Source organism: Gobius niger (genome assembly GCF_951799975.1).
Source record: "Gobius niger genome assembly, chromosome: 21".
Classification (NCBI taxonomy): domain Eukaryota; kingdom Metazoa; phylum Chordata; class Actinopteri; order Gobiiformes; family Gobiidae; genus Gobius; species Gobius niger.
In genome coordinates, this window is record NC_136872.1 from 16949277 (window position 1) to 16963408 (window position 14132).

The window sequence follows — 14132 nt, forward strand, 5'->3', positions numbered from 1 at the left end:
CATCCATCCATCCATCCATCCATCCATCCATCCACCCACCCACCCACCCACCCATCCATCCATCCATCCATCCATCCATCCATCCATCCATCCATCCATCCATCCATCCATCCATCCATCCCACCAATCCATCCATCCATCCATCCATCCATCCATCCCACCAATCCATCCATCCATCCATCCATCCATCCATCCATCCATCCATCCATCCATCCATCCATCCATCCATCCATCCATCCATCCATCCATCCATCCATCCGTTGAAAGGTTGGAGACCCCTGGATTACGTTAAACTCTCCAATGTGACTTTTGTTCATGTCTGTGTGTCTGCAGTATTAAACAAGGCTACAGCACATGTTCAAGATAGCTATGGGCCGGTCTTTTTTCCTGGCGAGACCATCATTGTGAAATGTGAACTTGATCTGTCACACGACTTGAGTTATGAGTGGAGGACGAACAGCCAGTACGCTCCTCCTGCAAAGAAAGAGTTCATTATCACCAGCGCTTCAGAGGCCCATTCTGGTGGCTACTGGTGCAAGGGGAGATATGGCTTGTACTCCTATACAGAATGGAGTCCAGCTCTAACCTTAACAGTTACAAGTGAGTCATATGGTCATATCATCATTATGTTGAATTTAATTATTCATCAGCTATAAAGTCAGGCTTGAAGGTGACATATCTTGCAAAATCGACTTCATGTGGCTCTTCCTTCTGCTACCTAGAGCTCTGATCAGTATTTCCAGGATTTTGCAACATAACTCAGAGAGCCCTGAGATTGCCTGAATAAACCATAGAATGTTGGCTATATGAAACAGAGCCCAGATTAGACACGTCTTCAGCTAAAACCACGTCCATGTGCCTACTTTTGTGTTGTGGCTAAGACACTTGGCAATAGCACTTCTTTTCTGCCGTGCTGGGCCCCGGGCAGCACAGAGCGGGACAAGAACAGACTGAACAAGCTGGTCAGGAGGGCCAGCTCCGTCCTGGGCTCCCCCCTGGACTCTGTGGAGGAGGTGAGTGACAGGAGGGTGTTAGCCAAGCTCACCTCCATCATGGACAACACCTCCCGCCCACTGCACGGGACTGTAGAGGAGCTGAGCAGCTCTCTCAGTGGCAGACTGAGACACCCTCAGTGCAGGATGGAGCGCTGCCGCAAAGCCTTCATCCCCACTGCTGTCAGACTGTACAATAAGACTGTGAAGTAACATGTGCAATAATCTCTGTATCAGCTGCACTTCAATAAAGGTTTATCTTATCTTATCTCTTTCTTGAGCAGATTACAAGCCAACGGCCGACCTGCGGGCTTCCACCGCCTTCATAACAGATGGAGCCAATGTCTTTCTGACGTGTTCAGTTGCTGGATCCCAAGTCTTGCAGATGTTCTTCTTCAAATACAGCAGGGACTTTACGGAAAGCTTCAGGATCCGTGGGGGCTCCGGCTACCTGGACTCAGGTACAATAAGTGTGGACTCTAGAGGAGTGTACTTCTGCAGAGGAGGCAGAGGAGACCCACCATACTTCACTGAGGACAGTAATGCTGTGACTATCGAGCACAAAGGTAGGAGTTTTCTATCTCAACATTAAACATTGTGAATATAGTATACTATCTCTTGTGTTGTGAGATGTTTGGTACAACAAAGATACATATATGTTGCTTTATTGCTTAGTTTTAGCCATAGAATCTGGCAGCACAAAGCATGGGATTCTGTAGGTCTGATTGGACAATTTTGGCTCCTTTAAAAACAAAGAAGAGCTAACTCAATCTTCGTTTAAACATTCCCCCAGCGAGCTACAACATCGAACTGTCTGTGCGACCGAACTGGCTGCCTTTATTCAGTGGAGAAGCCGTGACGGTTAGATGCGGCGTGTACGAGGATGTTTCTGTGAAGTGGCTTTATGAATGGAGCAGACCCAACACAGATCTCAAACACACCGACGGAGCTCTGTACATCCCCAACGCCACAGCAGCCAACAGCGGCACGTACAGGTGTCAGGCTAAAGACCAGCAGGACCCATTCTTCACAACGGAGTGGAGCAATCCCATCACTTTGGTCGTCTTTGGTAAGAAAAAATAAATTACGAAGGTTTTTGAAAGAGTGTAACAGTAAAACAAAAACTATATAAATTCTGTATAATTGTTTGATTGATCTGTAACTAGCAAAAAGCCCCAAGGCCAACCTGAGTGCAGATACAAGAGTCTTACCAGCAGAGGGCGTAGTGACACTGATCTGCTCTGTCAGCCCATCTTCATCTGGATGGGAGTATTACTGGTTCAAAGACACACAGGCCACTCTGCTGAAGACCTCAGAAGCAGCTGTTCTGGGTGTCACTGACAGGGGGCGCTATTGGTGCCGAGGAGGGAGAGGAAGCCCCGCCTACTACACGCCGTTCAGTGAGCCAATCAGCATCCAGGAAACGAGTGAGTTTACTGAAGTGTAATGGGAGCTGCATGGGCCAAAGGCATGGAGAATAGACCTCAGTTTACCCTCTTAACCCTCACCAGAATCAAGCACATTTGACCCCCAGCTTGGCATTACCCAAATCTAAAAGAGCAATAAAAATGTGACAAAAACTCAACATAAATGTGAGACCAAAAGCAATGAAAGTGCAACAAAGAAGTGGCAAAAATGAGATGGAAAAAGAAAGAAGGTGAAAAAGTGACGGCAGCAATACAACATAAAAATGATCTTAGCTTTCAAAGGAGGTGCTACACTTGTCTCAAGGCAGTAAGAAGCTTTTAGATTTGGATAAAGCTGAACTGGACAAAATGCGCTTCGTTAAAGTGGGGGTTAATATATGATGATAGATAGAGAACTGTCATAACGATTGAGATAATGGACTGAATCGTGTATATTTTGTGAAGTTTGATTATATCAAGTGAATACAATGACAGAGGTAGAATATTATTGTCTTTATTTTATAGATGATAAAAAGCGTGTGTCTCCAGATAACCTTGTGAACGACGGTGAAAAATGTGAGTAAAACGTATAAATTAAAGGCAACTTTATTACATAAGAACATAATACCCTACCCTACTACATTAAGCCAGAGGTTTGCAAAATATAGTTCTTACTATAGAATATGTCAGGACTCATTTTACAAGATGTTTATTTGTTTTGGTTTGCTTGGGGGGTTTTTGGGGGGGGGGGGATTTTGAGTATTGTACCATCATGGCAATAACCACAAGAGATCAACTGTGTAGAATGGAGAAGGCAGTGTTTTAGATATAGGCCTACAATTGTTTGATTTTGTTTTCCATTCCTACTCCTCCCAGCAGAGGGCACTCCTGGGCAGTTTGAAATCATATAATATAGAGCATCAATGCTGAGATGTCCAAAATAATGTTTATATGTCACAATTAGGCAAGAAATGTCCACTTTATGTTTCCCTTTCCCTTAAGTCCTATGAATCCATTGTGTCTTATTGAATACGGGGCCCCGGGCAACATTTTGCATAGGGCCTCTACAGAGCTATAGAAAGACATATTGGTTGAATTTACTTTTGTTCTGGTCATTTTAGCTGAATCAACACCGTTTAATTCAGCTGCAGTGGTTGGTGTGGCTTGTGTTCTCATTCTCCTCATTCTCCTCCCACTGATCGCTTTGGTTTGGTACAAAAAAATAAGAGGTAAGATTTTAATGTTGTAGCAAATTTACATACACATTTCACAGGGACCAGGCCTGCGAACTAGCTTTTAGCTATACGGCCTATGAGCATGGCATCGGTTATTGTAACAATGCTTCTTGTTCTGTCCCTATCAAATAAACATATAAATAAAATTTGCATAATTAATGTATTCAATAATAATGTTTTTTACAGAGAGCCAACAGAACAGGTTAGTTAATAATTGTGATATCAGTGATTTATTGGTTTGATTTTCATTCTTTTAACTCTATATATTTTGGTTTAGAAATGTTGAAAGTAGTGCGGGAGGTGAAGCCCAAAATGTGACCGTGGACAATCAGCAGCAGTTGTACTCGTCTCTTCTTCATGGTCAGTTCAACCAAATAAAACACTTTAATTTAGCCTTTTCAAACATTTTCAACCATTATTTTGCAGGTGATGCCAACGTCTACGAGTCTATCCATGGAGCAATGCCAGACAGTGGGAACGGTACAGTAGAGGCTTTTTAAGCACGATTTTAAAATAAGAATATTAACAAAACAATCCTTTTTTCAGGTGACAGAGAGACGAGCGACTATAGGAATGTCACAGTCCATGATTCATAAAACTAGTATGTGTGTGTGCTTAAGTTTAAAAGGGAAATGTATTAAAAACAATCATTCAAGATGCGCCTATTTGGGTTTATAACACATTCGCACTTCCTTTTACATGAAGGGCAGTATGAGCTTTTTTGATAAAACTTTACATTTGGTTATGGAGTTTAGGATTCTGGCTTACAAACGCCCTCAAATTTGACAAACAAGTAGACTACGCCTGCCGAAAGGTGGCATCTCAAACGTTCCTCCTCGTAGACTCTCCCTCGCTGTTAATGACAAGAATCTTTTAACAAGACTGTACAAATGTTATATTCTACCTCACTTTGAGTATGTGTCACCTGTCTGGGCCGCTTTAAACATCACACAAACTAACCGCTTGAAAAAACTCCAACGTCGAGCCATTAGGATCATACTATACCACTCATGTAACCAGATGGGAACTATGAAGAACTCAAACTGGCTCCATTAAAACACAGGAGAAGCTTTACAATGATGTTACGTGGTTTACTCCCAAAGGCTTTCCAGTCCCTGTGTCCAGTCATTAAAAGAACTCCCATCCAAACACGGAATGTAAAACTTGTCCACCCGGGCATAGAGTACCCCACAAGTCGATTCAACAAATTTATTAAATATAACTCCAGAACTGTGGGACTGTCCTACTTTTGACTCTTTTAAAAACAAATTATGGGACATTGAGAAGAGGCTGATTTTTGATACCATGTTTTAATATCCAAGAACCCAGCCGTCAATGCTTTCGGGCACGACCTTTTTACTTAAAAGTTGTAATAATATATTTTTTTTTTTAAATGTTTCACTGCTCAGGTTGATAACGTTCTGTTGCACCTGTTGGAGCTTATTTGTAAGCTTATTTTTAGCTGACCGTAGCACACAGATATTAGAGCTAGAGCTTGTATCATTTAAAGGGACTATACAGAGTTTAAAAATGTTAAAATTAAGTATTTTCCTTCCCCTACATGTTCCAACAATGTCCTAATGTGTAGAATGAGCGCGGATATATTCACCACAACTGCCTCTAAAATCCTGCACTGTCACTAAAAACGGTGTTACTTCGGGTCCGAAGTGCCGTCATGCACAAACTTAATATAGAAGGTGCAGTTACACGTGTAACCTGCGTTGGCAGTAGTGAGCATAAAATGGCTAACTTGCTTCTAGACCCTTTAAATATATATAATAGGTTTATCCTCCGGCCAGGTGTTTATGACCATGAACTTTACTTTCAGATTTGGCTAAAGCCAAACTGGAGAAAATGTGCTCGGTTCAGGGGGGGTTAATAGGTTAAGAAATGTTCTAGAGAAAACTCTCAAATAGGGTGAGAAGAAAGAATTTTTTTTTTTATTATTGTTGAAGCAGCAAAGTACAAGAGAGCAATGGACTGAATATACAGGACGATATTCAGTCCACTGGAATAGAGCGAAACAAAACCAAGGAGATCTCATTCATGTACAAAGTTACAACACTTACTTATTTATCTATCAATGTTACAATACTGGAAAGGATAATGAGTCGACGGCCTCTCTGTTCCGATCATTATAGCTGCTAATATGAACACATTCTTTATCAACAGTTGTTCTATGTAGAAATGTTGGCTGTAACATTTATATAGTCTCTTTCTTTCTGCGAGAGGATCCGCATCTGCAAGAAAGTATTATTAATTATTGAAGATTTGAATATCTTACATTTTTACTCTAAAATCCCATGTACTTGCATTGTGATCGCTTTCTGATCCTCGGATAGACTCATAGACGTGGTCATCGCCTGAAGATTTGAGGTTGAAAAAATAAAAATCTCCAATAATCAGACTCAAATTCAAACAAAACCAAAAAGACTTGAACTGACTGTGAAGAAGAGACGAGTACTGCTGCTGATTATTGTCAGAGATGTTTTGTCCGTCACCGCTCACACCAGTGTCAACACCACTGTAAAAAAAAAACACAATTAGTCATTTGTAGAATGTTTTAAACAAACTTAACTCATTATTGATGTACACCAACCTGCCGAGGCGTTTATCTGTAAAAAAATAATAAAAGAAATAAAAAATAAAAGAAATAATAATAATATTGTGATTATTATGACTCTTAAAGAGGCATTATTCAACTTTTATGTGAGAAAATAAAGTTGATATTTGTGCGTATTTGACCTTGTAGTGTAATATATTTTGTAATTTCTCGCCCCCTAGCAGCCCAAAGATCATTGACACTGTGTCCGAAAGGAGGTTAACCTTAAAAAGTTTGGATTAGTTTTGTAGGTCTTAGCTTTCAAATGAGGCTCTCAAGTCAAGAAGCTGGATGTATAGTACAGTGGTTCCTTAAAAGGCCACAGCAGACAATATTTGACTTTCAAAATACTCCAAAAACTAAACGAGTGGAGAAAGAAAGATGTGAGCCGGGTCTAATTTAAGGTGTATCTGTTACCTTTATACTTTTTGTAGCGCCACAGAAGCAACAGTGAGATGAGTAAAGCCACAGCACCAACAGGCCCACAGACCCACACCACAGGGAGGGACTTTTTAGGGGGAACGGCTGCAAAGCGATATTATGGTACATTATACGATAAAACATTTCATTTAGATTTTTCTACTCACGTTGTACAGACATCCAGCTCTCTGCAGACGTCCAGGTCTTCGGTGCTGATTGTTCCTTTTGTTTTAGTTCTTGAGCCTCACATTTATAGAATCCTCCGTCAGACCTGGACACTGCAGAGATGTTGAACTCTGCTTTGGTCCCATTTTGAATGAGTTTTCCATTTTTATAAAAACTGAAGAATTGAACATCAGTCTTTGGTTTGCAACCGAGAGAAACAGTCTGTCCCTCAGTCACCGCAGGCACAGGGCTCATGAGGATGATGTCACCTGGTAAAAGTTGGAACCATTACATTGTACTTTGACTCCTATTCAACAATATTTTTCATGGATGTGTATCGACAACTCACTGTGGGCCGAGATGTTGAGTGCGTTGCTCATTTCTCCAGATCCAGATTCGCACCAGAACACTGCACTGGTTTTCTCAGTAAAAGAAAACTCACAGTTTGTTTGATCTGCCTTTTCACCACATTGTTGTGTAGAGAGTTTGTTTTGATAAAGCCTCTGGACTCTCCAGTCGGTGTCAGTGGAGTTGAACCCACAACTCAGAGTGATGACATCACCAGTGAAGTGCTGTGCTCTGTCAGGACTGACCGAGAGAGACTCCGAGGCCTCAGCATCTGAACAACACAAGTCAGGCTTCAGTGAGTCGGGCTTCAGTCAGACTCAGAGGAACATGTGGGGGATGTACCTGCAGACCAGACGAAGGAGGGGTCACTGTGTCCAGAGTAGAAGCGTGGAGTTCCTCGCGCCGCTCGACACACAAACGCTGCTGTGTTGGTGAGGCCCTGAACGCTGAAGGAGTCCTGTGTAGTACCAGCACTGGCCTCTGGGAGGAGCTCATATCTGTACCCCTGTGTCTGAGGAACAGCCCTGTACCAGTGATAGCTCCATCCTGCAGAGGGCGCTGTCACAGCACAGCTCAGAGACACAGAAGCCCCAGGACTGAGCCAGGACACTGAGGCCGACAGGAGCGGGCGGGGGACGCCTGCAGAGTCAGAGTTAGAGTCAGATCATCACATTTATAACGTCATATGAGACGACAGAGCGTACGGTCAGACACGTGGACAGTGAGCGGGCGGCTCCACTGAGTCACTGTGAGGTCCAGGACTCCTCTGCAGCTGTAGGAGCCTGAGTCTGTGGGAGCCGTGTTTCTGATGGTGATGTGACTTTGTTTGTGATGGAGCCTCTGTCCAGATTTCCTCCATTCATACGAGCCCCCAGCCTCCGCTCTGTGCACCTCACAGCTGAGAGTCAGCTGCTCTCCTGAGAACATCTGAGGCCAGTGAGGGTCGACCGACAGAGAGGCCGCGCTGGACACTGGACACAGATAAACAGGATGTGAAACAGGAGGACATTAACCTTTACTGTGTGCATATGTTATACAAATGTGAGAGATGGTTCCAGACAAACTGACCAGTCTGTGTGAGCCTGAAGCTGGGGCTGAGCTCAGTGAAGTAGGGAGTGTCTCCTCTGAAGGCTCTGCACTGGTACTCTCCTCCCTCTGAGACTCTGAGCTCAGAGGAACCATCTGTGAAGAGCTGCTTGTTTCTGCTCCACTCATATTTCCATCCAGAGAAAGAGGGAGAGACCGAGCAGCTCAGAGTCACACTGCCCCCTGTCTGCAGCTCTGTGTCTGCACTCACTCGGGCCACAGGTTTGTCTGGAATTACAAAATATGAACACTTTTTTATATGATTCATGCCACTAACTTCCACAAAGATAGGAAATGATATAGTAAGTCAATCACTCACTCTGGACAGTGACTGAGGTGGTGCTGCTCCACAGAGTCTTGTGGTCCGGGCCTTTCTCTCCTCTGCAGCTGTAGACTCCACTGTCAGAGTCAGTCAGTCTGGAGACAGTGTATTCTCTGGTTGTTCCAGATAAGATCCTGTTGTTCCTGCTCCATTGATATGTCCATCCAGCAGCTCTTCTGTTTTCCACTTCACATCTGAGAGTCAGTTTCTCTCCAACAAACATCACAGACCAGTTTGGATCCAGCGCCACAGCTGTTTTCAAACATATTTTCATGTCATTACTGTTATTGCTCAATGCTAATGAGAGATGGCCTGTTGACATCTAGGATAACTCAAATTGATCATAATTTCGACATAATCTGTAAAATTATGAGAAGCATTGCTCTGATCTGACTGTTGTTCTACTAGATTTTTTTTTTCTGAAATAAGAAAACATAGGGGCAGAGTAATTACAAAAACAGAGCTGTTGTTGTGTCCTTAGGCAAAACACGTCACCCACTTTGCTTTCTAATCCAAAGAATGTGTTGGGGAGAATACCTTGAAATTATATTTGATTACACAATACCGAATACGTGCCAAGAAATGTATTTTGTCATGTATTCCGTAACTTGGTCTAATCAGATTGTTGTATTCTGATCCCCTAAAATACTTTGATGTTCTTGAGATTCAGATGTAGTTGTGTTTTTTGCTGTGTTTATCAATGAAACTCTCAGCAGTTTGGACCTGGAGGTGCAGCTTATTATTGTGTGTGATGTCACATTTAACATATTTTAGGAAACAACTGTATTCTAAACACACTCAAACTATACAGGTATACAGCTGCTCAAAAGGAGTATTTTAAATATATTCCAAATACATGTATTCAGTAACTCCCTAACACTGTACTCAATGTGTTTTCTCCAAATAACTGAGTTTGAGTGAATACAGCACACACACATGTAGGTACTGTAACTGTATGCTCATGTAATCAAAGTGTAGCTCTCTGCAGTTTTGATTTCATAGAAGTAGCTCATAAGGAAACAGTATTTGGCTTATATGACTATGAGTTAGGAATGGCTGTTTTTAGTTGTGGATCTCCAGAGCCGAACTCACCGGCTCTCATCACACTGACCGCGTCACTTTCACTGGACACGGAGGCTGAGAAGTCACCCCCGCTCTGCCCTCTGCACTTGTACACGCCTCCTTCAGACACACTGAGGCTCCAACCGGTTTCAGTGAGTTTTTCAGCCTCAGACTCTGAGTTCTTGCTTCTGAACCAAAGAATGTCAGATCCAAATCCCCGTATGGAGCAGCTCAGTGTAATGCTGCCCCCTACTGGGACGGGGCTGGAGGCTGTGATGGAGGTGGAGCGTCTATGAGCTGGGAAAGAGAAAAGAAACAAGTTTACATTACATTTTGGCCTTTGAATAATTAATAGTGTTCAATTTGTGTTGGCGAATAGTGTATGGGTTTGTTTATCAGTTTGCCTGACACTGCAGGTGAATAGGTGAACATTTTAAATTTAGAGATATCAATTTGAAACGTCTGCTGTAGATTACTGGCATAAATATGACAAAATCATGTATGGCAAGCAGGGGCGTAGCACCAAATTCTGGGCACTAGGTACAAACTATCTTGGTGGACCCCCCACTCATATTTTATGTTATTTAACCTCTTAACTCCCACCTGAAGTGAGTGCATTTTCACAAGTTTGATTTCTTTTAAAAGTGAAAATAAGTGCCAAAATAGTGATGAAAACGAGACGTAAAATTAACAAAAAGTGACAAAAATGTGGCAGAAAAGTACCAAAAAAGCGACAAAAATGCGACAAAAAAGTGACAAAAATTTGACAAAAATGTGACGACAAAATGACAAAAAAGTGACAAAAAAGTGATAAAAATGTGACAAAAAAGTGATATAAATGCGACAAAAATGTGACAAAAATGCGACAAAAATGTGACGACACGGGAACAACGTGGTCTTAGCTTTCAAATGCACCATTACTATGGTCTATAGGCTGTCAGCGCCAGTCAAGAAGCTTTCAGATTTGGGTAAAGCTGAACTGGAGAGAATGCGTTTGGTTCAGATGGGAGTTAAGAGGTTAACAGTGACAATTTCACAGTGCAGTTCATTTATTTTCTATTATAACATAATTATATATAGCCTAACCAGGTAAAATAGGTCGACCTAAAAAACACATGGATACTTAGTTCATGGTTTGTTTGTTTGTTTGTTTGCTATTTTTAAAGGGGCCATCATGATTGTTTGTGCAAAATTCTGTCTAGCAACCATTGTATTTCAGCCCTGTTGTGTTTGATTCTTATAGTATCAATTATACATACAGAACAGTTTTTGCAGCACTTTTGAGGGCCCCCACCCTGCACTGGGCCCTGGGTACTCAGGCGCTGGGTACTCCTTTAGTCTCCCAGTCCGACGCCCATGATGGCTTTTTCTGTCATTTTATGTTTTCATATAAAAAAATAACGCCTTTTATGCCCCAAAATGCCACAAATTTTCCATATATTTTTGGCAACAAAATCTGAATAATGGATTGAGGCAGGTTTAATTTTGGTGACACAAGTCTTTTCCAGAGGGGATTTTGCATATCTTGTTTAGTTTTAAAATAAGCTGTATATAAGTGGAAAAACTAATTGAAATTGAAAATTGAAAAAAAAAATTGAAAATTAAATTTTAAATTTTAAAATTGAAATTTCACCTAATTTTTTGACATTCAAAAGTCAATAAATCAGGCTAGGAATGAAATATTCCCAAAAAACTCCCCAGAAAACAACTTCAAAATAGTCCAAGGCTGGAAAATTTGAAGTCTGTAAATATTACTTATATGGAGATAATGTTGCATCAATGTGAGAAAAATGCATTTTGGGGAAATGGCCCTTGAAATTTACAATTTTCAATTTGAAGACACTTTGAATCACTGCAAAAAATTACACGTTATTGTCAAGATAAGCTATTTTCTTTGTTTTTCAGGTGAAAGATTAACCTGGCTAACACCAGGCTGCTGTGTGCGCTCGAATTATTTCGAACTGCACAACAGCCTGGTGACCATGGCCAAATCTCCGGTGGATTTGGGAACCAATCACAGAGCGAGGAGGGACGGCAAGACGATGACGCGCTATTCGATATATGGAAGCTTGTAGTTTATTTACGGATAATTTAAAAAAAAAGTTTATTTACGGATCCAACATGACAGCAGCAGACACGATGGTATTTTTTGATCAAGCTTTAGACCTTGTTCTAAATAATTTAGCTCAAAAGTTTACAGCGGGTACGTCATACGTCATCTCATACGATGATATGATTGGCTGGGGCTACGTGCAGACGCATGAGACTTTTTTTTTTTTTTTTTCGTATCGCCCAATAAACGACTATGGACGATCGTAAACCACACCTCTCCTACGAGAAAATGAATTGGTGGTCCCCAGACTAAATATCACTTGTGATTTTAGTCTGGTGTTAGCCAGGCTAGTGAAAGATATAAATTTTGCCCAAAACCTGAAACTTGATTTAAAAAAAAAAGTAAAAAATAAAGAAATAAAGAAATAACATTTTGCCTGTATTGCCTCCTTAAACCAAGCACACATTTGGTGATAACTATTATTATTTGAAATGCTGAACCAATCAAAATGGACTACCTTTATTTGAATTTAAATTTGTTTGAACGTAAAACACTCACCATTCACTGTAAACGTTTTGGCATTGGACAGTCCCCCCCTCGACCCGCACTGGTAAGCGCCCTGGTCCGAGCGGGTCACGGAGCTGATGGTCATGTAGAGCCTGTTATTGTGATCGGAAATGCTGAGTCTGCTGTCCTGGATCACAGCGGCGTCGTCTTTATAAAACGTATCTCCGACGTTGATTATTAGGCGGAAACAGTAAAAGGTGACGGTGTCCCCCACATGCACAGACTTATCGGGAATCTTCACTTCCACCATCTCACAGTTGTAACAAGCTGTTGGAGAAAACAACAATAACAACGATATCATATAAAGCAGTGGTTCCCAAAGTGAGGTCCGGGGGGAATAGTATATCTATTTCCTACATTATACTATGTTAAACCAGTATTTAACCTACAGTCATTGCTAAATTTGATTTTTGTGTGATCTTATCTGTCAAATAATGGCAAATTCCTCAGAACAGGGAATTGTTTGTTGAGAGGGAAGTTTGTTTGGGCGTCTCTGCTCAGTCTGCTGCCTCCAGATGAAGCGGAGGAAAATGGAAGGATGGATGATCTTATAGTAAACTCACTGTGGAGATACTTGCTTTGGAGAAATTCAATATTTTCAGTCGAAAAAAAAAACATGAATTACAATTGAAATTGCGTGCAGCTGATTCGAGTGGTTAAAAATTCATACTCATAATAATTATTGTCTAAAATCTCTTCTAACGTTTTTAGTGTTGACGTGTATGTCTATGATTGAAAGAATAATAGCTTCTACATGGATTCACTTCACATATATTGTGTTTTTGAGAACCATAATAAATAAATAGTATGTATTTACCTTTGCTCCACTTGCACCAGATCAACACTGAAACAAACAAAAAGTTTTTGCCGTAGAATATCTTGGTTTAAGGATGTTTTAGAGAAATATATTACTCACAGATGAAGCCCAGACTCCTGAGCAGGGACAACCCCATCCTCCACAGTGCTGCTGAGAAAGCGCAGCTGGCGACTGGTTTGGGAGGTTTCAAACACTCTGAATATCTATGAAACCATCTGAGAATAAAAAGAAGAAGTTAAAAGCTGGTTTACGCTATTTCTATTTACTGCAGTTAATATTAACACTATTTGCATTTCCTTCTTTACTGGTCGTGCCTCAAACTAATGTGTGTGGAAGTTAAGGACGATGGGGAGTTTATAGATGTGGTTTATGCTTTTTAACACCTTTCAACACCTGGGGCGACGGTGGCACAGATGGTAGAGCGGGTCGTCTCGTGATCGGAAGGTCGGGGGTTCGAATCCCACCTCCTGAAAGTGCACACTGTCGTTGTGTCCTTGGGCAAGACACTTCACCCACAGTGTCTGCGTGCATTAGAGTATGAATGGGTGAGTGGATCCTTGCTGTAAAGCGCTTTGAGTGCCTAATGTAGGTGGAAAAGTGCTATATAAGTTGAGACCATTTACCTTCAAGTAAAAAACAGAGCGCCAAAAAGATGTTGACAATGAGCAGCTTGAGTAAAAGTAAAGATACTTTGGGTCAAATGTTACTCCAATAAAAGCTCAAGTTTGCTCTTTTAACTGAAGTTAAAGTAGCCCAAGTATTCGCTGTTGAAACAAGAGTGAGGAAAAATCTTATGTGCCTTCAAAAAACATGAATATTGCAGCTTCTCTAACACCGACTCAAACCTTCCACCGCCCTGCTGTTCAGACTTTGCAGTTAAGTATTATTGCATTTTATATTGAGGAAAGGCAAGAAACTCACTTATACACAACTTGTATTAAAATGTTTGAATGATTTATTCACAAGCAGAGAAGTCAAAGGTATTTGCAAATACATGTGAACAGCCTTTCTTGCTTGTAGAAAAGTTGCTCAGGAATTTTCCTTCTCACAGACAAAG

The 14132-nt window shown here is 41.3% G+C and overlaps 1 protein-coding gene and 2 long non-coding RNA genes across 3 annotated transcripts in view; 1 reads left to right on the top strand and 2 right to left on the bottom strand.

The window, feature by feature from the left end:
* The first annotated feature begins 3908 nt into the window (after positions 1-3908).
* Positions 3909-14132, top strand: part of LOC306980801 — a 20419-nt gene continuing 10195 nt past the window's right edge. Inside the window, exons 1-3 of the long non-coding RNA XR_013794050.1 lie at positions 3909-3993; positions 4060-4113; positions 4180-4238. This is a non-coding gene — a long non-coding RNA (uncharacterized lncRNA). The remainder of the gene's footprint in view (positions 3994-4059; positions 4114-4179; positions 4239-14132) is intronic.
* On the bottom strand, positions 7476-8358 carry LOC306980623 (uncharacterized protein; the record flags this gene model as incomplete). Its single annotated transcript, XM_079580049.1, has 3 exons — positions 8237-8358; positions 7873-8139; positions 7476-7807 (listed from the first exon to the last, which is right to left on the bottom strand). Exons 2-3 carry the CDS (start codon positions 8093-8095, stop codon positions 7476-7478), a joined length of 555 nt encoding a protein of 184 aa, XP_079436175.1. The 5' UTR covers positions 8096-8139; positions 8237-8358.
* LOC306980803 lies at positions 12374-13243 on the bottom strand. The gene is made up of 3 exons (XR_013794051.1): positions 13175-13243; positions 13076-13102; positions 12374-12525 (listed from the first exon to the last, which is right to left on the bottom strand). It is a non-coding gene; the product is annotated as an uncharacterized lncRNA (long non-coding RNA).